Consider the following 20,291-nt stretch of genomic DNA (forward strand, 5'->3'; position numbering starts at 1 on the left):
GATTTTGGGTGCTTTAAGGCGGACCCCAGGGGCCACCCTGCGCCCATTAAAAAAAACCCTTTTCTTTCGAGTAGAGGCCTCCAGAGCAGGGGCCCGGGCATCACACGGCCCACTGCCCCCCCAACCGAAGCCTTATTGGGTCACATTTAAAGCTTTTTGGGGGTGGCAGGGCTGAAACTTAAAGGAATTGACGGAAGGGCACCACCAGGAGTGGAGCCTGCGGCTTAATTTGAACTCACCAGGCCCGGCCCGGACACGGACATTCGCCGTACATTGGCAGGGGCCCGGGCATCACACGGCCCACTGCCCCCCAACCGAAGCCTTATTGGGTCACATTTAAAGCTTTTTGGGGGTGGCAGGGCTGAAACTTAAAGGAATTGACGGAAGGGCACCACCAGGAGCGGAGCCTGCGGCTTAATTTGAACTCACCAGGCCCGGCCCGGACACGGACATTCGCCGTACATTGGTCTGGGACACGGAGCTGACGCTCTGCCATTCGCCGTACATTGGCATGGGACACGGAGCTGACGCTCTGCCATTCGCCGTACATTGGCATGGGACACGGAGCTGACGCTCTGCCATTCGCCGTACATTGGCCTGGAGCTCCAAGGCTGAGACACAGGCCTGACATTCAGACATTTACCATACACTGCCTGGAGCTCCAAGGCCGAGACACAGAGCGGACATTCAGACATTTACCATACAGTGTATTGGCGCATATGAGACAGTCCCATTGCCCGGACATTAGCGCCCTACACCGTTACAAATGACACATTTTGGGAGTGAAAACCCTAACCCTAACACCAATAGAGATGACTTGAGGCTTGAAGGCAAAATTAATGGGTAATATACTCCTAAACATAACCACTAGGACTCACCTGCAATCCACAAACATGGACTATGTTATTTTTCATCTGTGTGTACAATACTGAATGCAATTGTTTTAATATAATGCACTTTATTGATAACGCCAAGAGGGATGATTTAATGTTAGAATAATAAAACAATATTAAAGGGTAAAGTACCGATTTCATTACAATACCGGAAGTAGGCCGAAAGTGGTCATATCCCCGGCTACTGGTCGACGCCATCTTGCTTCTCCTGGCCGCTGGAGGAGCAACAGCTCCCGGCCCTGCGCTCCACAATGTAGCCGATAAATGCTGTTTATTGTCCCTGAAGAAGACCGAAACCTGGTCGAAACGTTGGATGTACAGTAAGATGATTCTCATGTTTTGTCTGACTCAAGAAAAATAAACAACTTTTTCTCCGTTTTTTTTTGCTAAAAGCTAAGTTTTGCAAAAGTTAAATGAACATGCTAAGCGGGCCTGTAGGCTTACTGAGGCTATCCTAGCACGAACCGCTAGTGAGTCCAGAGACACTGAGGCGAACCACGCACGACATGAGGCGAATGCAGACGCGGCACGAGGTGAAAAGATGGAATTAGAACATCAAAACGGGGCTGCTACGGGAGAGAGGACGCGAGGTGACCAGCAGAGGGAGCCAGAGACCGCGAGGTGCAACCCCAGCCAAGCTGCAACACGGCTGCTGATGGAGGTGATGGCTTCTGCTTTATTGACAATATTGGATTTAATTTATGAACAATAAACAACGAGAAGAGCTGGAGGCTGGAGACGCAGGACAACAGGTGTCTGTCTGGATGTTCGGGACTGCTGGACTGATTCTGGTTTGATGGACCGTGCATTAGACAGTGTGCTGTTTTTACAGTAACACTGTCACAACCTCCTTTACCCCTAACCCTAAATGGAGGTCATTGTCAGTAACAGTTCTTGAGTCTCAGGAAAGATGGACCACAACACAGAGACGAGCGGCTGAGAGAGAGTGGATCCGGAAACTGGACACGAAGCAGCCGTATGGGCTGAACGAACATTAGGGGGCCTAGAGTTGGGCCTAGTGATGGACAGCACACTGGGAGCGGTGTTGCCTTAGCAACACGGCTGCCCCAAAACCCTAACCTAACCCTAACCCTCACTCGATTTCACAGGATCTGTGCAGCGGAGCGGGATGTTCGGTTGGCCACCAAGACCTTGTTCCAGGTCCTTCTACACCGGGGCTACAGTCGCACCTTCCTCCGTAACATCAACAAGGAAGTCCAGCAGGACTTCCAACGAGGAAGAAGAAGGGAGGATAACTCTACTCACCATCTGGTCCCCTTCGCTGCGACTTTCTTCCCGGCTTCCAGGAACTTTACCTCTGCCATCAAGGCTAATTTTCGGAGGGCACAGGACCGCCTACTGGCATTGGCCAACTTTAGGGTAATCTCTGCAAATAGGAGAAACCTTAATCTTAAAGATCTCCTGGTTCACACCTCACTCCATAAACCACACACCAACAATAACAATGACTTTTCTATGTACTTTCACACTATTTCCATCATCACTAATTCACACACTTACCTGGAGGCACCTGTTTGGCACCTCACCAAGCCGGATTCACGGAACCTGGTCTACTGTATTCAATGTGGTTTCTGCGGGATGAGTTATATTGGTCAAACCAAAAACACACTCCTGGAAAGATTAAAACAACATCTGTACCATATTAAAAAACAGAAAAGACATACCTAACTGTATGATCACTTTGTTGAACATGGTGCACGTAACTTGAAGATCGCAGGGTTGGAAGCAGGTTCCTGGTGGACAAAGGGACAACGCCTCTTTAAAGAGCAGAATTGGATCCGCAAATTGAATACTGTACATCCTTACGGATTGAATTCTTATTAGGCTTTTTCTCATCCAATCTAACTAGGAGAGACCCTTATTTGTGTGTCCTACTTTTCACATATTGTGCATTTGGGATTTAGTGAGCCCGTGCATTTATTTCTGTTTTTACAGTCAGACTATCTTTTCTACCCCCTAACCCTTCTTGAGTTGCAGAAGATGAAGTTTGCCAGCCGCTTGTTTACTCAGAAATGCCGAGTTTGGAACTACAAGGACATCTGCAAAAGCTTCCCCCATAAATCCTGCCGTCTAGTGCTGCTGAAGGAGCTACGTGAACGGGGCTGCTTGGTGGAAAATGAGCCAGAAGATGTGGATATCGAAGAAGGCGATGACACCATTCCTGCCTCGGCATCTGCAGCCGTCTCTACCTCCGCAACAAATGCAGCGTCGCCCTCAGAGCCAGAATCCACGTCGTCGCCCTGCTCTTCGAATGAAGATGCAGGGCCATGTGATCCAACATGGCAAAAGTAAGTAACCCATGGGCATTGTGGGGAATTTAAGCATCTTTGGGTTATTTTTTCCTGCGATGTAGTAGGGTCTCATCTCTCCTGCCGTGCTGCGTTTTTAGAAGTCTTGATACAATGTACATTTTTTGCAGTCATCATTTTGTAGTAAAAGTTCAGCTGCATTTCCTTGCTTATAAGGAAGCTGTGTGTGGCCTTGCATAAAATACCTATAATTTTCATGAATTCTTTATTTTACAGAGATCTTCCTGCTGCGACGACATCAGTGCGGATCAAAATGAAAGAGGCTGGTCTGTACAACAAGTTCTCCACCGATGAAAAGCTCCTTTTGGACTTTAAAAAGTACCTGATGGATGACTTGAATGTCAACAACTGCCAACAAGAGGTAAGATGTCTAAACACCTCAGTTGTCAGAACATTGATTTCAAACTGTAGTTTATTATCAAGATGTTAACGCTGATCTTTATTTATCGTTATTCTCTTTCCAAGGTTGACAACGTTTCCCGTTTCCTGCGGTATATGCAGCCGACTGGGGACGCGGTTACGCTGGAATTTCTTAAAGAGTACAGAGACCAGAGACTTTTCAACGGTCTCAAGGGCGCTGAGCTGAGTGCAGCGACTGTACTAAATTATATAAAAAACATTCTGAGATTTGTAGAATACCTTAAAAATAGGTTGGACCTAGACGTTTCCAACTTGGATTTAAGAAACAAGTGCCAGGCTTACCGAGAACTGGTTGAGACACTAAGAAAGGCCATCTCAAAGACCCATTCCAGGGACGTGCTCTCCACACGGTAATTTGGGGATTTTTATATTGATTCATCTATTTTATGTTTGCTCCTATAATCTTAAGGGTGGAATTTTAAAATAATACTTTCTTTTTCTCCATTTTTTCCATCTAGATACTCACGGTTTGTGGACGGCACACGCAGCCTGAAAGAGTGCCAGCGTGTTCTGCATGTCGCTGAAGCCGACTTCCTGAATACATTTCGAAAGAGTGTCGCTGCGGAGGGCTCTGATGGCATCTCGGAATCTGAAAGGACCAACTACAGATACTATTGCGAAGCGATCTTGGTGCTTCGGCACTTTCAGCGCCCAGGAGCAGTAGAAGGCTTTACTGTGAGTATACTGTAACAGCGTGAAGGAGTCCCTTTGACACGCTCCAATAGATATATGGCCATATATTCATATATTTTCATTGCTTTGCAGGTGCGCGAGTGGGTCGACCGGAAGATCTGCAACAACAGCTTTGTGATTGGAATCCGTGATCACAAAACGGCAACATCGCAGCTGGCTACCTTTGCAATTACACAAGAGGAGGAGGCGGCTATAAGTTCTATACCAAACAAATTTACTTAACCTCGATGTGTAGTATGATACAATGTGTGTGTCTTTTGCTGTCAAGTGACTGTTTCTTGTTCTCCACAGTGGTTTCAAGCATATTACGAACCTCGATGTGTAGTATGATACAATGTGTGTGTCTTTTGCTGTCAAGTGACTGTTTCTTGTTCTCCACAGTGGTTTCAAGCATATTACGAAACAATTCAGATCAAATATATAAATCCTTCCTATCATTGAGAGGAAATCCAATTCACAGTGTCACAAGTGACCTCTTTCGTCTGCATACGAGGTGTGTAGCTAATTGTAATCCATCTCATGATGTGTATATATGATGTGACTGACTTTGTGTACCATATTAAATGAGCCACTCCCATCATAATTAACTGTTGTATGTTGTTGCTGCAGCTACAAGGTGCAGAACACAACAAGCCAGGAGGTCAGGAGGGTGGCTGAGACGGAGGCAGATTCCATCTTTTCGGCCAGCCAGAAGGAGGGTGTGGCACGCTATATGGCTCACACCACTGCCGTGGCGCAAAAGCACTACAGAATGCTTACGGCAGAAGCTGTTGTGGAGACCTCTGTATTGCTGGCAAAGTTGTCCGAGTAGGTTTCTTCATCTTTTTAATGGATACATTGGAGAATTGCTACCATGCTGTGTGAGTTTGTGTAATCGTTTAAATCCTAATTTTACTCCTTTCTACACAAAGAGCCAGCCAATTGGAGAAGACTTATGAACAAGACGTCCGCTCTTCAACAAAGAGATACGACGAGTTTACAACGTTGTTTCCGGTGATGACTGACGGCATGTCACCGTCAAAGAAGCGAAGAACCGAAGCTGGTTTCCCAAACGACCGCACGCGAGCAGAGCAGTACGTCAAGCGGAAAAAACATCTTCTCTGTAAGTACTCCAACCCATGAATACAACTGAGTGGAAAATAACTCAAACCCAGCAATTCAGTTGGTTTTACTTGCATGACTGAATATATATATTCATATATTCTGATTCTTTCCATCAGCACGTTTCACAATTCGCAAACCGTCGGTCGAGAAGGTGGGGAGCTATATTGCTATGGAAGGCTGGCTAACCAACTGCCCCGCTCCAGATGAGATTTCAAGAATGTGGAAGCCAGCCTCCAGAGAAGCTGTGGAGGACTACAAAATCATCCTCAGAAGTGTTATGACCCAGAGGTGGAATGGCGTTGTCCTCAAACACTTCAGTAAATACAAAATATTTATTTTATTTAACAGGAACACTGAAATGAAATCTGTTTATGCAGTAGATATTTCGAAACACCCTAAAATGTCATGTTTTCTGGATTACAGGAGTGGTTGCCAACAAGAATTTTGCCAAAGGGGACATCCTTTGTAGAGGATGTAGGAGGAGATTCCTCTCGCACACCGCAGGGTCCCCCATCCCCCAGGACCACAGAATTATTCCAGCCTACAGGAGAAACAAAAATCTACAGGACCATCTAGTTAAAGCCAAAATCAAACCTCTGCAGCATATGAGACCTAAAATTCAACACAATTATTTTAAACATAGAAAATGGTTCAGGAGCTACAGCACCAGGGAGGTTTTCCTGAACCTGACTAGGGGGAACATCCACTGTAAAAACTGTGTGTATTTGATAACGTGTACACAATGTGGCTTGCAATATGTGGGGGAGACGGGGAACTCCATCAGCACCCGCTTTACCCAACATAAATACAACATCACCAAAAAGAAAAAAACACAGACACCACTGGTAACACATTTCATTACACATGGGTGGAAAGCTGTCTCAGTTTGTGTGATTGAGTGGAACCCCAGGTGGAGCGCTCCCCAGAGAAGGAGAGCGGAGAGGGTGTGGATCGCCAGATTAAAAACCAGGCATCCTACAGGCCTTAACGAGGACTGAGAGCTGCGGGCTGTGAGGCAGTGCTGGACAGTGCATCGATGGTCCTGTTTACAGGACTATCACAACTCTTTAACCCCTAACCCACTGAAATTGACCTCTGGTCCTCCATGGTACCAGGCTCTCCCGGCATGCCCGGGCCCCCACACTTAAGCACCCCCCCTCGGACTAGACCCTTAAGCCCGCCGCCCTGGAGGTCCGCGCCCCCGATAGTCTATGCAGGGACGCAACGAACCGTCTTTCTTCCTAACGAAGAAGAAACCGGCCCCTGCGGGGGACGCGGAGGGAGCGATGGTGCCGGCGTTGAGTGAGTCGGACAGGTACCTCTCGAGCGCCTCGCGTTCGGGAGCGGATAAGGAGTATAGTCTACCCCGCGGAGGCGTTGTGCCCGGGAGAAGGTCTATACTGCAGTCATACCGGCGGTGAGGGGGGAGAGAAGTGGCCCGGGAACGACTGAACACCTCCCGCAAATCATGATACTCCTCCGGTACTCCTGACAAATCACCTGGCTCCTCCTGAAAAACAGCAGCAGAAGAGACAGGGGGCACGGCAGAGGACACACAATCAACATGACACGACAGTTTCCACGAGATTACAGAGCCGTTAGCCCAGTTAATCTGGGGGTTATGAAGGACTAGCCATGGGTGGCCTAATACCGCCGGAGTATAGGGGGAACGGAAAATCAGGAAGTCTATAGTCTCTCTATGATTTCCTGAAACAGTGAGAGTCGTAGGGTCTTTCTCTGCACCATGGGAAGGGAGCTACCATCAAGAGCGAACAGGGGGGTGGGGTAATGCATGTCTGCGAGGGGAATACCTTGTTCTAGAGCCCAAGTCTCGTCAATGACGTTCCCCTCTGCTCCTGAGTCAACCAATGTGGCGCAGGAGGCAGATGATCCCAGCCACTGGAGATGTACTGGAAGAGAGGTGCAGGACTTAGAAGGAGAGGACCCGGATGTAGCGCTCGTCAGCAACCCTCCGCCTACTGACGAGCGGTGGCTTTTACTGGGCACTTTGAGGCAAAATGGCCAGCCGCAGCACAGTACATGCACAGGCGGTTCATAATCCTGCGCTGTCGTTCTTGTGGAGATATACGGAGCCCCCCCAGCTGCATTGGCTCAGGATCAGCAGGAGATGGTTGCGGAGGGGGTGCTGCCGCAGAGGCCGGAAGTGGCATCGAGGGCATCGGGGGCCTCACGGGCAAGGATCTCATCCTTGAGCTCAGGGTTAAGGCCCTCGAGGAAACGGGCGACGAGGGCCGTCTCGTTCCAACCACTAGTGGTGGCCAGGGTGCGGAATTCAATAGAGAAGTCCGTGACAGATCTTCCTCCTTGGCGCAGCGTCGATAGGAGGCGGGATGCTTCGTCTCCGTGTGCAGACCGGTCGAAAACTGATCATCTCTCCCTTGAAGAGGGAAAACTCAGACATGCAGTCTGCCTCTACCTCCCAGTTAGCCACCGCCCACTCTCTTGCGCCCGTCGAGAAGGGAAATAACGTAGGCCACTCTGGACCTCTCCCTGGCATAAGTGGACGGCTGGAGAGAAAAAACAACCTCGCATTGGGTGAGGAAAGCTCGACACTGTTCTGGCTCACCCGAGTAGCAAGGCGGGTTGTTAATTTGCGGCTCAGATGAGGTACGCGCCCCGGTCGACCCAGTAGCCTCGAGGCGATGGAGGTGGAACTGCTGGGTGAGGTCCAAGATCTGGGCGGTCAGGGAGTCTATGGTCCGTCTTGCGGAAGATAGATCCTCTTCGTGTTTGCCCAAGAGGGCTCCCTGAAGTTCGACGGCCTGGTGGAGAGGATTGCCACTCGCCTGGTCCATCTTCTGGTCGGATTATTCTGTTATGATGGAATGATGGGAAACCAGGAGCGAGATGCAGTAGAGAGTCTTTTAATGGTCAAAAGAAAAACAGTCCTCAATAACGAATAAACTCAAAGTCCTCTGGCGTTGGCCGGAAACATAACAAAAGCAGACAGGAGAAACCAGGAACTTAGGGGCATAAGGATTACTCCCGTGAGGACAGCGTTCGGGGATCCCGGGGTGCTCCTTACCAGCCGGGTCTAGCAGAGAGGTGTAAGCAGATGAGCTGCCGGGGGCGCGCGCCGGTCGGGCACTCTGTGGAAAGGCACAGTCACAAATACGCGGACGGTAAAGGTGCAGGACAAGACAGGGCGAGACGAGTGCTGACGCGTGTGTCTACATTCATGGAATAATCCGACAACAAGACAAGGCTAGAGGGAGGGAATAAGAAGCAGGCAAAATCAGGTGGAAGAGGTTTCAGGTGAGACAATGATGAGGACGAGAGGGGAATCAGCTGTGAGGGATAATGAGGGGAGAGAGAGAGCAAGGGCAGGGGGTGTTTGCCTGAGAGTACCACAAGAGGGAGACAGGGGACAAGGAGGGAAGAGGAAGCCAGGGTCATGACAGAAACTAAGTCAGAATCGTAATATAAGGCCAGAAGCCCAGAGGGTCTCTGGGTCTTTGCTTATTGTTCCGATTTTGGGTGCTTTAAGGCGGACCCCAGGGGCCACCCTGCGCCCGTTTTGTGAAACCCACTTTTTAGGAACAGAGGCCTCCAGAGCAAGTGCCCAGGCATCACACGGCCCACTGCCCCACCACCCGAACCCTTATTGGGTCACATTTTGAGCTTTTTGGGGGTGGCAGAGGCGTAATTTTACAGTTTGCTGATTTTCACCCACGGCTCATTTGTAAGCTTAAAGCAAACTTAAAGGAATTGACCGAATGTTTGTGAATTACCTGGGCGCGATTACACTCTGCCTTTTGCCATACATTGGCTCCAGCTCCATGGCCGGGACACAGAGCTGACGCTCTGCCATTCGCCGTACATTTGCTCCAGCTCCATGCCCGGGACACAGAGCTGACATTATGCCTTTTGTCATACACTGAACAGGGCCATACGAGTCAGTACCACTGACCGGACATTAGCGCCCTAGACCATTACAAATGATATATTTTGAGAGTGAAAACCCTAACCCTTCATCTCGGAATACACGGGCAATAAATCGGTCCTGTACGCCGCAAGCTTTCCTGTACACGACCTGCCTACAAAGGTATCAGTCCCTCAGCTCCAGGATTTGCTCACTCATTCTTTCCACCGGGTCAGTGGTCAGCGGGTCCAGGGATTCTCTGGAATGATATGCGTGTGGCCTGTGCCTAGCCGTGGGTCTCTATACAAACTGCGAAGCCGTTGGGCGACACGGGGAGATTCATGTGACATTCCTACCACCTAACCCCCTAACCCCGCTTTAACCAAAGATCTACATATTTGTGACCGCAGAATTAATCGAGCTTGACCTCCCATGATACACCTGGCCGGTGACCTCAAGAGGGTGCGGCACGTTCTGACTTCCTTTTGCCAGTGGACCCCAATGAGAGAAGACCTCGTTTAAAGCCGCTCTTCACTTGTTGCTAGTTTTAACTTGTTCAACCTGAAGAAGATTCAACTAGAATCGAAACGTTGTTGTTTTGTTTTATTTATTTGTTTATTGCTTTTCCAAAATAAATGGTAAAGACTTTCGAGTTTACATTTTTTTGAACAAAGGCGAAATAAGTTTAGCACCCAGTATGACGCGACATGAATACCGTGGAGACGACGGTCAACTACAGGAGGGGACGCCAAGTTCGCGAACGGAGCCGAGAGAGAAACGCCGGCCCCTCATCGGACCATAGAGGTAGAGAAACGGTTAGAAGCTATCGGGGAATTAACGACGAGGGGAGTAGACATGGAAGGGAGCGCGGCGCGCTGACGTCACGACACCCCAGACTCCCCATACAGACGACCGGCGCGTTCCCGACGACGTCACCGTACTCCCTCCCGACGACGACACCGGACTCCCTCCCGACAACGGACATACGCATCGGTAACGAGAGGGGAACGTTATCGTAACGAACGGACCTCCCCCAGACGCACGGGAGCGCAACAGCGCGACCGACGGGACACATCGGGTCGTGGAGATGGCAGGCGCGCACCAGACGTTGAAGAGAGACGGGAACAGAGAAGTTGGGACACCACTGGACAGCAGGGGAGAGAACGTGCGGTGGACCACGGATTCTCTCGCCGCCCACATAACAGAGATGTGGGGACGAGGAGCGCTCGTGAATATTCACCGCCCCGCCCCCGACACAGAAACGAGGGGTCCCGGAGACACACGACGCCCACTCGGAGCCGCAGGGGCACGCCCACACGACACGGAGAGAGGAGATGGAGGGACGAACAGCTGGATAACCGCAGCAGAGGAGACGCCCATCCCAGGTCAGAAGATCCCGAATTTGTACAGAAATGCCATGCGGTAAACAGAATAATTAAAATCATTCACCATGCAGCAAATGTCAATGAGAAGGCCCCGGCATCCATAGAAAAGATGAGGCAGCATCTGTCCACTTATATTAAACCAGCGGTGCCAAATAAAAATACACAAACCCAAATTGAAACAAATGCAAAAAATTGGGCGGAGGCCACAGTCTATATCCTACAAGAACATTACATACAAGCACTCGAGACAGAGATTTATGAACTGCGGAAACTCCGCACACCTGACTGTGAGGCCCCTCTTGATGTGGCTACAAAATGGGCTAGGAGACACTTTGGCCGCAGGTTGACCGATGACACGCTGACCAAAACACGGGTGGCCATCACGACGGCGTTTAATCATCCCCCGGAACAAAAGACAACAGCAGACCGGACGGAGGACAGGAGACCCAGCCAGAGCACCAGCAGGACGGCGGGGACCACCGTGACCACGGCACAGGTGCACAGAGCATCCTCCCCAGCACCAGCGAACCTAGTGACACCGACGGGACTGGAAGGTGAGCACTCTGCACACAATGTTTCCTCTATTGCAGCAGATTTGGACTTTTCACTGCACCTGGTGGACGACGAGCAGCAGGAGGAGGATTCAGCAGCATCCACCTCTCATCGCCACGCAGCAGAGGTCCCGACACACCGGGAGTCATCACCGGTGAGAGAGAGAGCTTCACCAAAGCCCCCCCGCTCCCCTTCGACCAACAGGATGGGAGGGGGGAGACAGGCCCCGGATCCAGCCAACTCCCCTCTGCAGCAGGCACAAGACGAGCCTCGACACAGCCACGCACCTCTGCAGCAATCGCCACGGCTTCCCTCTTTGCGCCAAGGACGCCAGGACTCCTACGCCCCTCGAGACACCCGACATCTGCCAGGAAATCCAAAGACTGGCGACGCACAATTCAAAAAAAGTGGGTGATTCTAGGTGTAGTGGCTAAAGTTTCCTTCTTGGTTTAGTCAGATGTTTCTTTTCATTTAACCACTTCACAACGGAAAGAACGAGTCTACGCGTGTTTATGGGTTGAACAACGGTAGAAAACGGTGTGTTCGCTCCGTTTGCTTTACTGAAAAGATCTGGCCAGCATAACGTTACACAGGGTTTCTTACGTCATAAAAGGTGCGCGCACTCGCGCAGCTCCAATGTATCAAAACAAAGCATGCACACCACACATGCATCAACCAACATGCATATTCATATCCATTTTTTGTATTCATACTTATAATGTAATAAATCATCATAGAACATAAATCAAAATGATCATAATTTAAACCTAAATTATAACGTGGAAAATGGCACTAACACTAGGTGACTCAAATGTTAACAGGATTCCAGCCCACGACATCAAAGACCTACAGATCGACTCCTTCCCGGGAGCCACCTTCCGCCATGCAGAGGGGATCCTGGACAACACCACGGCAACCTGCACGGTTGAAAAAAATTGTACTGTCCTTTGGCATATGCAATAGGATCCAAAAGACGAAGGAAACAGGCATTAAACAACTGAGAAGCATGATTAAACTGGCCAAAAATAACTTCCCCCTGTCCAAAATATACATTCCACAGATCAGCTTCACCAAGCACCTGCCGGCAAAAGAGAAACTCCGCCTATCCCACCTGAACGCCTACATCGCCGGCCTGGGTGAGTGCATTCCCATTCTCCCAGCAGCCAAATTTAGCACAGGTATAGATCACATCCACTGGACAACCGAAACAGCCAAAAACATGCTTAATCATTGGGCGACTCATTTAAATTAAGAATCCCCACAAGCCTGCCGCCACAGGAGGGGATTAAATCAGTCCTTAATCTTACAAAAGAGGTGAAATTTACGGCGGAACAAATCTCTTTACTGGCGCGGGGCCTCAATTTTATTTCCACCAAGGGCACTAATAAAGAGGCCCTCCCACAAACCAAATTTGATATACAGCAATATCATAGGAAATTAAAATTGGCAGCCTACTACGAGGGAGCACCAACAAAAACTCGACTTCCTTTTGTCAACATATCCACCTGGGCTCCGTCACCGGCATTAATACCGCCTGTAATCAAAGAAATCATTGGGGCAGACATGAATGACTTCACAAAGTTTAAAATGCATACAGCTCGTCCTAACTTAAGCCGTACGGAAATAAAAGCTCTACAACAACTTAGAGACAACAAACAAATCATTATAAAACCAGCAGACAAAGGCAGTGTTGTTGTCATAATGGACAGAGAACAATATTTATGGGAGGGCTACAGGCAATTGGAGGACACCAAATATTACATTAAACTAGAAAAGCCGATCTACGTAGATACAATTCCTATGATCGCCAAAATAATAGATTCATTGCAATAAAAAAGGTTCATCAACAAAAAACAAAAACTCTATTTGCTAGGGGACTCCACACCCAGGCCCAGATATTTCTACATGCTCCCAAAAATACACAAAGCTCCGACCCAGTGGAGTCTGCCACATAAAATCCCCCCAGGCAGACAGATTGTCTCCGACTGTAGCAGCGAGACCTACTACACAGCGGAGTACTTGGACCACTTCTTAAATCCACTCTCAACCATACATCCCAGGTATATAAAGGACACATACCATTTCAGGAATCAGGAAACGTTTATTGCCATAGTATGTTGTACATACATGGAAATTGTCTTGGCGGAAGGTGCATGAAGACAGTACAATAAAGACAACATAGTGCAAATGAGATAAAAATAGAATAAAATAAAAGTATTATAAAATATAAGCTATGGGTTAGTAGAAATCATCCACACACTCACGATCCCGAAAGAGGCAATCCTCTTCACGATCGACATTGACAGTCTCTACACTAATATTGAATTGAAGGAGGGGATGCAAGCAGTTAAAAATGCCTTTTATAGAAATTATAATCTAAAAAGACCGGACAAAGAATTACTCCAACTATTAGAAATAAATTTGACCCGCAATGATTTTCTATTCAACGAAGAATGGTTCTTACAAACTAAAGGGACGGCGATGGGGAAAAAGTTTGCCCCGGCTTATGCCAACATCTTTATGGCTGAATGGGAAGCTTCGGCCCTGCAGGCCTGCGTCAAGAAGCCACTTCACTACTATAGATATTTGGATGATATCTGGGGGGTGTGGACCCATTCGCAAATGGAATTCAAAATCTTTCTCAATACTTTATTTTAATGGACTCTCTGTGGGTATTTAAAGTCTACCAGCAGTCTCGAGAAAGTTGACTTTCTGGACACAACTACCTTTAAAGGTAAAAACTTTGAAAAAAACACAAATTGGACATCAAAGTATTCTTTAAGGACACGGATACGCACGTGTTATACAAAAGTAGCTTTCACCCAAAACATACTTACGCAGGCCTAATTAAGTCGCAGCTACTCAGATTCCACAGAATCTGCACGGAACAGAGTGATTTCCAAAGAGCAGTTAAAACTTTATTCAAAGCACTAAAAACAAGGGGTTACTCTAGATCCTTCTGCAGGAGGGGCCTTAAAACCTTCTTAGAAAAAAAGCCCATTGGACTCACTTCAAACATCCCACTTATAACAACCTACTCACCAGCTACAGCCAACCTCTCAAATAAATTCAGAACAAACTTCAACAAGGGCATCAAAGGGTCTCCCATATTACAAAACCATAACATCATCCCAGCCTACAGGAGAAACAAAAATCTTCAGGACTTACTGGTCAAAGCAAAATTATCACCACTCACAAAAACCAAACACAGGTGTAAAGGGGAATTCTTCAAACATAGAAGATGGTTTACCAACAACCAAACAGGTGAAATATTTCAAACGTTAACACATGGGGGACCCTACCATCAAAAATTGTATATACATCATATCCTGCAAAAAATGTCCTCTACTCTATGTGGGAGAAACTGGGAATGCACTTGCCACACGCATGGCCCAAAATAAGTACAAGATAATGAGAAAGAAAAAGACAAACACACCGGTGGTTAGGCACTTTTTATTGCATGGATGGTCAACTCTCTCTGCCACAATTGTCCAAAGTAACGACAGGTGGACCACGACGCAGAGGAGAACGGCTGAGAGGTCGTGGATCAACAAACTGGACACCAAGGACCCACGAGGACTCAACGAGAATTGAGGGGCTTGGAGCAGGGTCCGGCGATGGACAGTACATAGGTATGGGTGCTGAGACTCACAGCACCACTACCAAAACCCCACCCTAACCGCGAAGCCGTAGGGTGACGTGGGGAGATTCATGCGCTAATTCACAACCCTAACCCTAACACCATTCTGTCTAGACTCACACCCCACCCAGAGACCACTCAGGTCATTCTTTCTGTAGGCCTAGTCAATTGCCTCAAACTTCAAACACCGGTGACCATATTCAAAACCTTAGCCCAACTCTGGAGAACAGCCCAAATCACCTTTCCCAACGCCACCATCTACATCCCCATTATTAATTTCTCTCCTCAACCGCCTCAACAATACACTTTCTGACAAATACAACTTCATCCCAGAAATAAACCCTCTTCTCTTTCAGGTCACTCGGGACAACATACACTGGACACCCCAGACAGCGAAGACTGTCTTCAAGTACTGGAAAACTCATTTAAACTACTGAAGGGGGAGGAATGTGACCACACATCTCCCCCTAGCTCCAACATCACTAACCTCTGTTCTGCTCTCTCTTTCACACCCGCACAGCTGGAGATCCTGGAAAAAGGACTCACCTTCATCCCCACACCCAAATCCCCTACCCGGCCAGAGCTCAGAGGGGACCTTCACACATTCCACAGGAGGCTTAAGCTCATAGACCACTTCTGGGGAGCCCCGAGGCGGGAGCCTGTCCCCTTCACCAGACCGTCCACCTGGGAACCGCGCCCCCTCGCACACACGCAGCCTAACATTAGCCAACAAGACAAACACTTTCTTAAAACATTGGGTAATAGCAAGCACATAGTCATTAAGCCGGCAGATAAAGGGGGCCAGATAGTTTTCCAGGACAGACATAACTACATATTAGAAGCAGAAAGACAGTTAAAAAACCACACATATTATGTTCCACTCACCCACCCACTACAATTAGCCACACAACAATTAAATCAGGGACATTACACAGTCTACACAGCAACCATTACATCAATTCCAAACAAAAACAATACTTGGACGGCCCGGATGAACCCAGGCCCCGCCTCTTCTACCTGCTCCCCAAGATTCATAAGCCTCCTGCGGCCTGGACGGCCCCTTTTGTTGTTCCGGTCGGCCGCCCCATCGTCAGCGACTGCGGTTCTGAGTCCTACAATATCACAGAATATATTGATCACTACATTAATCCCCTCTAAATTACACCCGAGTTATCTCAAAGATACTTACCAATTTGTCAACAAAATCAACAATGTTAGAGTACCCGGTCATAGTTTTCTTTTCTCCATCGACATACTCACTTTACACCAATATAGAAACCCCGTTAGGCCTCATTGCCATTCAAGACATTTTCAATCAACATCCCAACCCGGCCAGACGCAGAGGAGAACGGCTGAGACCAGACAAAGAAATTCTACAACTTTTACACATCACCCTGACTCGGAACGACTTCACTTTCAATAACCAATTCTACCTCCAGCTGTGCTGTTGTGCGATGGGCCGGAAGTATTCACCTGCGTATGCGGATATTTACCTGGCCCATTGGGAGAGGGCAGCCTTCAATAAACTACAGTACAAACCCCTCCTCTATTTCCGGTACTTGGATGACATTTTTGGACATCTTAAATAAACATCACCCCAAAATAAAACTCAAACATAACCTCCAACATCTTTCAGTCGAGTTCCTCGATACGGTGGTCTTCCAGGCATCCGACGACCGGACCAAAACCTTGGCCACTAAGGTTTACTTCAAGGACACTGACCGCCAGTGCCGGCGCTCCGCACACCACGCGCTGCGCGTAGGGCACCAAGTGCCTGGGGGGGCACCAAAAAATCTGGGACGTGAAAAATCATCACAGTAGGCTACTAGTATAAATAACAAATAAAATATGTCTAAAGCATGTTAATATGCAAAAGCAATACAAAAGAAATAGGCCTAGACCAAATTAGTGGAGAAAAAGGGGAACCTCCTGTGCGGCCCCACCTCCCAGTGGTTTGTTCGATTACGCCTCAAATCTCAAATGTGACAGACAGCTTTGAAATGGCTTCGAAAAGGCATCAAGAGTCGGGGGCGGAAAAAAGAGACAGCGGGATGATGCTCGCGCGTCGCTCTCAGCTAAGACAATGTTTTAAATCAGGGGTCCCCGAACTTTGTCGCGTGAGGACCGTTGCTAGCGGTCACCGGGCGGCCGGCTGCCCACATGTACTCGCATCATAATGTCCGCACGGACCGCCGGTGGGCCGTATTCGGTACTCGTCCGCGGGCCGCCCAAAGTTTCTGTTACCGTTACCGTTTCTGTTATCATTTACGTTTTTGCATAACAATCGGCTTCAAGAGGCATATCCCAATCAGTGGATTGCTCTTCGTATTGCACTGACTCTCCCTGTCACAGTTGCCTCTGCTGAGCGAAGCTTTTCAAAGCTCAAACTAATCAAAACGTACCTGCGCTCATCAATGGGGCAGGAACGTTTAAGTGGTCTGGCTGTCATCAGCATCAATGGGGACGTGGCTCAGAAACTGTCATATGACCTGAGAGCTGATTTTGCAGCTAGGAAATGCAGGCGTGTGCCTCTGTAGGGCCTTTGACAACTGATGGTAGTGAAAATGTTTGTAATATTGTTCTGATAGCAGAATGGTCTCTTTTATAGAGATGGTAAAGTAAATTCTACTGTGCAGTTTGTACTTACACGGTTATATACTTGAATACTTTCTGCGTTTACAATGTTCAGTTCCAAATCTGTGTTTTTAGTAATTGTGGTGGTGTTTGGTATTTATAATTTAATCTTTTATATAATTTATTTCTTTTCATGTTTGTTTATGTAAATTATTTATGTTTAGAAGTTATTTGGGGAATAAAGAGAACCTATAACTAAGACATTCTGAATGGTTGTTATTCCTTTGGTGGTGGTGGTTGGTTCGTTGGTTGGGGGGGGCACCACCAAGCATTTGTGCTTAGGGCACCCAAATGGCTAGCCCCGGCCCTGCTGACCGCCACGCCCTTCTCCATAAGTCCAGCTATCACCCCAAACACACGTACAGAGGTCTCATCAAGTCCCAGTTGATCCGGTTCCACAGGATCTGCACCCTCAAAACCCATGTGGAGGAGGCAACCAAAACCCTCTTTGGCACGTTGAGGCTCAGGGGGTACTCGAAGCGCTTCCTCAGGACGATCAAGGCGGAGGTCGCCGAATCCTTCAGGAGCGGCATTGGCAACCCACGACCAGCAAACCAGTCTCTCGTCCCCTTGATTTTAACATACAACAGTTGCACACACAACTTTTTAAAAACCATTAAACAGAACTTTCAGGGGACGAGGGAACACTGTGCCGCCCTGGGGGACACTTGAGTGATCTCTGGCTTTCGCCGCAACAGAAACCTCAAAGAAAAAGACCAGGAAGGAAGCGCTTCAAGAACAGGAGATTGGGTTCGTTCATCTCCCCCACATCTTTAACCCACAATCTAAGATTGGTTTTAACATCGGGCAGGTCCTGCGACCTATTGATTCCAATGTAATCTATGCCATCAGGTGCGGGACCTGCCACAAACTGTATGTGGGGGAGACCAAGAACGAACTCCATCTCCGTATCAAACAACACTTGAACATCATTAAGAGTGGGAAAGGTACCAGCGTCCTCTGAGCATTTTAAACTCCACGGCTCACACAACCTCCATAGTGTGGGCCTCCAGGGTAACAGGCAGTGGAGCACAGCGGCGATCAACAGAGAGAAGGTGGATCCACAGACCGGGTACCATCGACCCTTATGGACTGAATGAGAAATATTGACCCAGTCTGTTTTTAACCTTTTTATTGTCTCCCTTAATTTTATTTAATTGTTATTCCTTTTAAACTCCCCCCCCCCCCTTCTTATTTTAATTTCACTTTATTTTTTCCAGTATTTTAGTTCTTTATTTCACTTTTATCCCTACTTTAATTACTTCCTTTCCTTTTTTATATTAATTTTTTTTACTTTTTATTTCTTTTATTTTTTAAGGGCATTTTAATTTTAAAATGTTTTTTATTCTTGGATGGAGTCGATTGACATATTTTAACACATTTTATGGCACTTATTTTACCTGGTGTTCCCTCCACCTGCATGTTTTCTTTTCCCCTCTTTTAGGGGAAGGCACTTATTAAACTTTTTCTTAGCCAGGGAACACCGGTGTTTTAATCTGTCTCTTACTCATTCCATTTTTTAGAGACACTAAGGTTCCCCCTGCCCTCCCCTTGCACTCAGGTTTTTATGAGGGCCCCCATGGTTTTATCATTTATTCCTCCTCTTGCTGTTGCCTTTTTACCCCCAGCCTACGCTCCACACTTTTAAAAGAAATTGGTTTATTAAAACCTTAAAACTATAAGCCCCCTTAGTGCCAGTACCCCTCGTGGCTCTCTTCGGAGAGCCGCGTTTACCACATAACCTAACCCAATGCACAAAATGTTTCCTGATCTACAAAGGTCAAACAAAAAACACTTCAAGCCAGACTGAAACAGCATATCTATTGTATAGATAAGAACAACAAAAATAGGATATTGTATGAGCACTTTAAAATACATGGAAAACAGAACCTAAGAATCTCGGGCCTGGAGTCCGGATTGGGCTGGTCAGGGGCCCAAAGGTGGCGAGCGGAAAAAACTTGGATTCTGAAATTGAACACAATTACTCCCAATGGCCTTAATGAGGTTTCTGGGACACTTTAGGGTTAGGGTTAGATACGAATTTTTTCAAAAACACTCTGTGGGAGAGACACCTGTCTATTGTGCCCGAGCCCTTTTTCCCGACTTGTCGGTCAAGTGTCTGCCTTCCTCCTTCACCTAACCCTTTTTTAATGTAAAAGTTTTTTTAAAACTCTTTTTATCTACAGAAAAGACCTCCTGTCGTTTTATTCCAATTTTATGAATTATATCTAAGCTCATGGAAAGGATGAAGGAGACCGTACGCCTTCGGATGTACCCATGCCGAAATGCCTAGGCTTAGGCATTTCATTCCCCCTCAACAACCACAATCAGTCAATTAAAATTAAATCCACGAGCAATTTGACCTCTTGATTTTTTGGACAAAACAACATTTAAAAGTAATACATTTCAGGAAACCCACACACTGGACGTAAAAGGTATTTTTCAAAGAGACGGACACTCATGCTCTGCTCTTCAAGACCAGCTTTCACCCAAAACACACATATGCTGGCTTAATCAAATCACAGTTGCTGGAGGTTTCACAGAATATGCAGCAGGCCAGAGGATTTCCACGCTCTGTCCACTAGAGGGTACTCCAGGACATTCCTTAGAAAATGACAGCGGTCCTTTCTGCAGCAGAAACCCATCACTGTGGGCTCCAGCCTTCCATTCGTGGTTAATTACTCACCCTCCACTGTGGACCTAGTTAGAGGATGCAGGAGGAGATTCCTCTCCCACACCACAGGGTCTTCCATCCTG

At 47.6% G+C, this 20,291-nt stretch overlaps 2 protein-coding genes across 5 annotated transcripts; both read left to right on the plus strand.

The window, feature by feature from the left end:
• Positions 1-2,822: 2,822 nt before the first annotated feature.
• On the plus strand, positions 2,823-9,971 carry LOC119194653 (uncharacterized). 2 transcript variants are annotated; one of them, XM_062562053.1, is made up of 5 exons: positions 2,823-3,202; positions 3,440-3,584; positions 3,689-3,993; positions 4,102-4,318; positions 4,409-4,642. In XM_062562053.1, exons 1-5 carry the CDS (start codon positions 2,895-2,897, stop codon positions 4,556-4,558), a joined length of 1,125 nt encoding a protein of 374 aa, XP_062418037.1. In that variant the 5' UTR covers positions 2,823-2,894; the 3' UTR covers positions 4,559-4,642. The 2 variants fall into 2 exon arrangements, with proteins under 2 accessions (XP_062418037.1, XP_062418036.1); XM_062562052.1 differs by lacking the exons at positions 2,823-3,202; positions 3,440-3,584; positions 3,689-3,993; positions 4,102-4,318; positions 4,409-4,642 and adding exons at positions 4,653-4,829; positions 4,946-5,143; positions 5,248-5,438; positions 5,557-5,757; positions 5,864-9,971.
• Positions 9,972-10,900: 929 nt separating this feature from the next.
• On the plus strand, positions 10,901-17,612 carry LOC119194644 (uncharacterized). Of its 3 annotated transcripts, none has more exons than XM_062562049.1 (4): positions 10,901-12,396; positions 14,758-14,892; positions 15,257-15,309; positions 15,421-17,612. In XM_062562049.1, exons 1-4 carry the CDS (start codon positions 12,072-12,074, stop codon positions 16,321-16,323), a joined length of 1,416 nt encoding a protein of 471 aa, XP_062418033.1. In that variant the 5' UTR covers positions 10,901-12,071; the 3' UTR covers positions 16,324-17,612. The 3 variants fall into 3 exon arrangements, with proteins under 3 accessions (XP_062418033.1, XP_062418035.1, XP_062418032.1); XM_062562051.1 differs by having other exon boundaries at positions 10,901-12,197; positions 12,321-12,396; positions 15,257-17,612; XM_062562048.1 differs by having other exon boundaries at positions 15,257-17,612.
• The last annotated feature ends 2,679 nt before the right edge of the window (positions 17,613-20,291 follow it).

Source organism: Pungitius pungitius, chromosome 4, assembly GCF_949316345.1.
Source record: "Pungitius pungitius chromosome 4, fPunPun2.1, whole genome shotgun sequence".
Classification (NCBI taxonomy): domain Eukaryota; kingdom Metazoa; phylum Chordata; class Actinopteri; order Perciformes; family Gasterosteidae; genus Pungitius; species Pungitius pungitius.

What these genes read in the sequence shown, in the direction of transcription:
- LOC119194653 (XM_062562052.1), top strand. Translation starts at nt 4,654, where the DNA reads ATGTGTAGTATGATACAATGTGTGTGTCTTTTGCTGTCAAGTGACTGT. An exon ending in TTGCTGGCAAAGTTGTCCGA is followed by an intron (nt 5,144 to 5,247) that starts GTAGGTTTCTTC and finishes TTCTACACAAAG; the next exon opens with AGCCAGCCAATTGGAGAAGA. An exon ending in CGTTGTCCTCAAACACTTCA is followed by an intron (nt 5,758 to 5,863) that starts GTAAATACAAAA and finishes TCTGGATTACAG; the next exon opens with GAGTGGTTGCCAACAAGAAT.
- LOC119194644 (XM_062562048.1), top strand. Translation starts at nt 12,072, where the DNA reads ATGTTAACAGGATTCCAGCCCACGACATCAAAGACCTACAGATCGACT. An exon ending in CGCCTACATCGCCGGCCTGG is followed by an intron (nt 12,397 to 14,757) that starts GTGAGTGCATTC and finishes AATTGTCCAAAG; the next exon opens with TAACGACAGGTGGACCACGA. An exon ending in CGGCGATGGACAGTACATAG is followed by an intron (nt 14,893 to 15,256) that starts GTATGGGTGCTG and finishes CTTCTCTTTCAG; the next exon opens with GTCACTCGGGACAACATACA.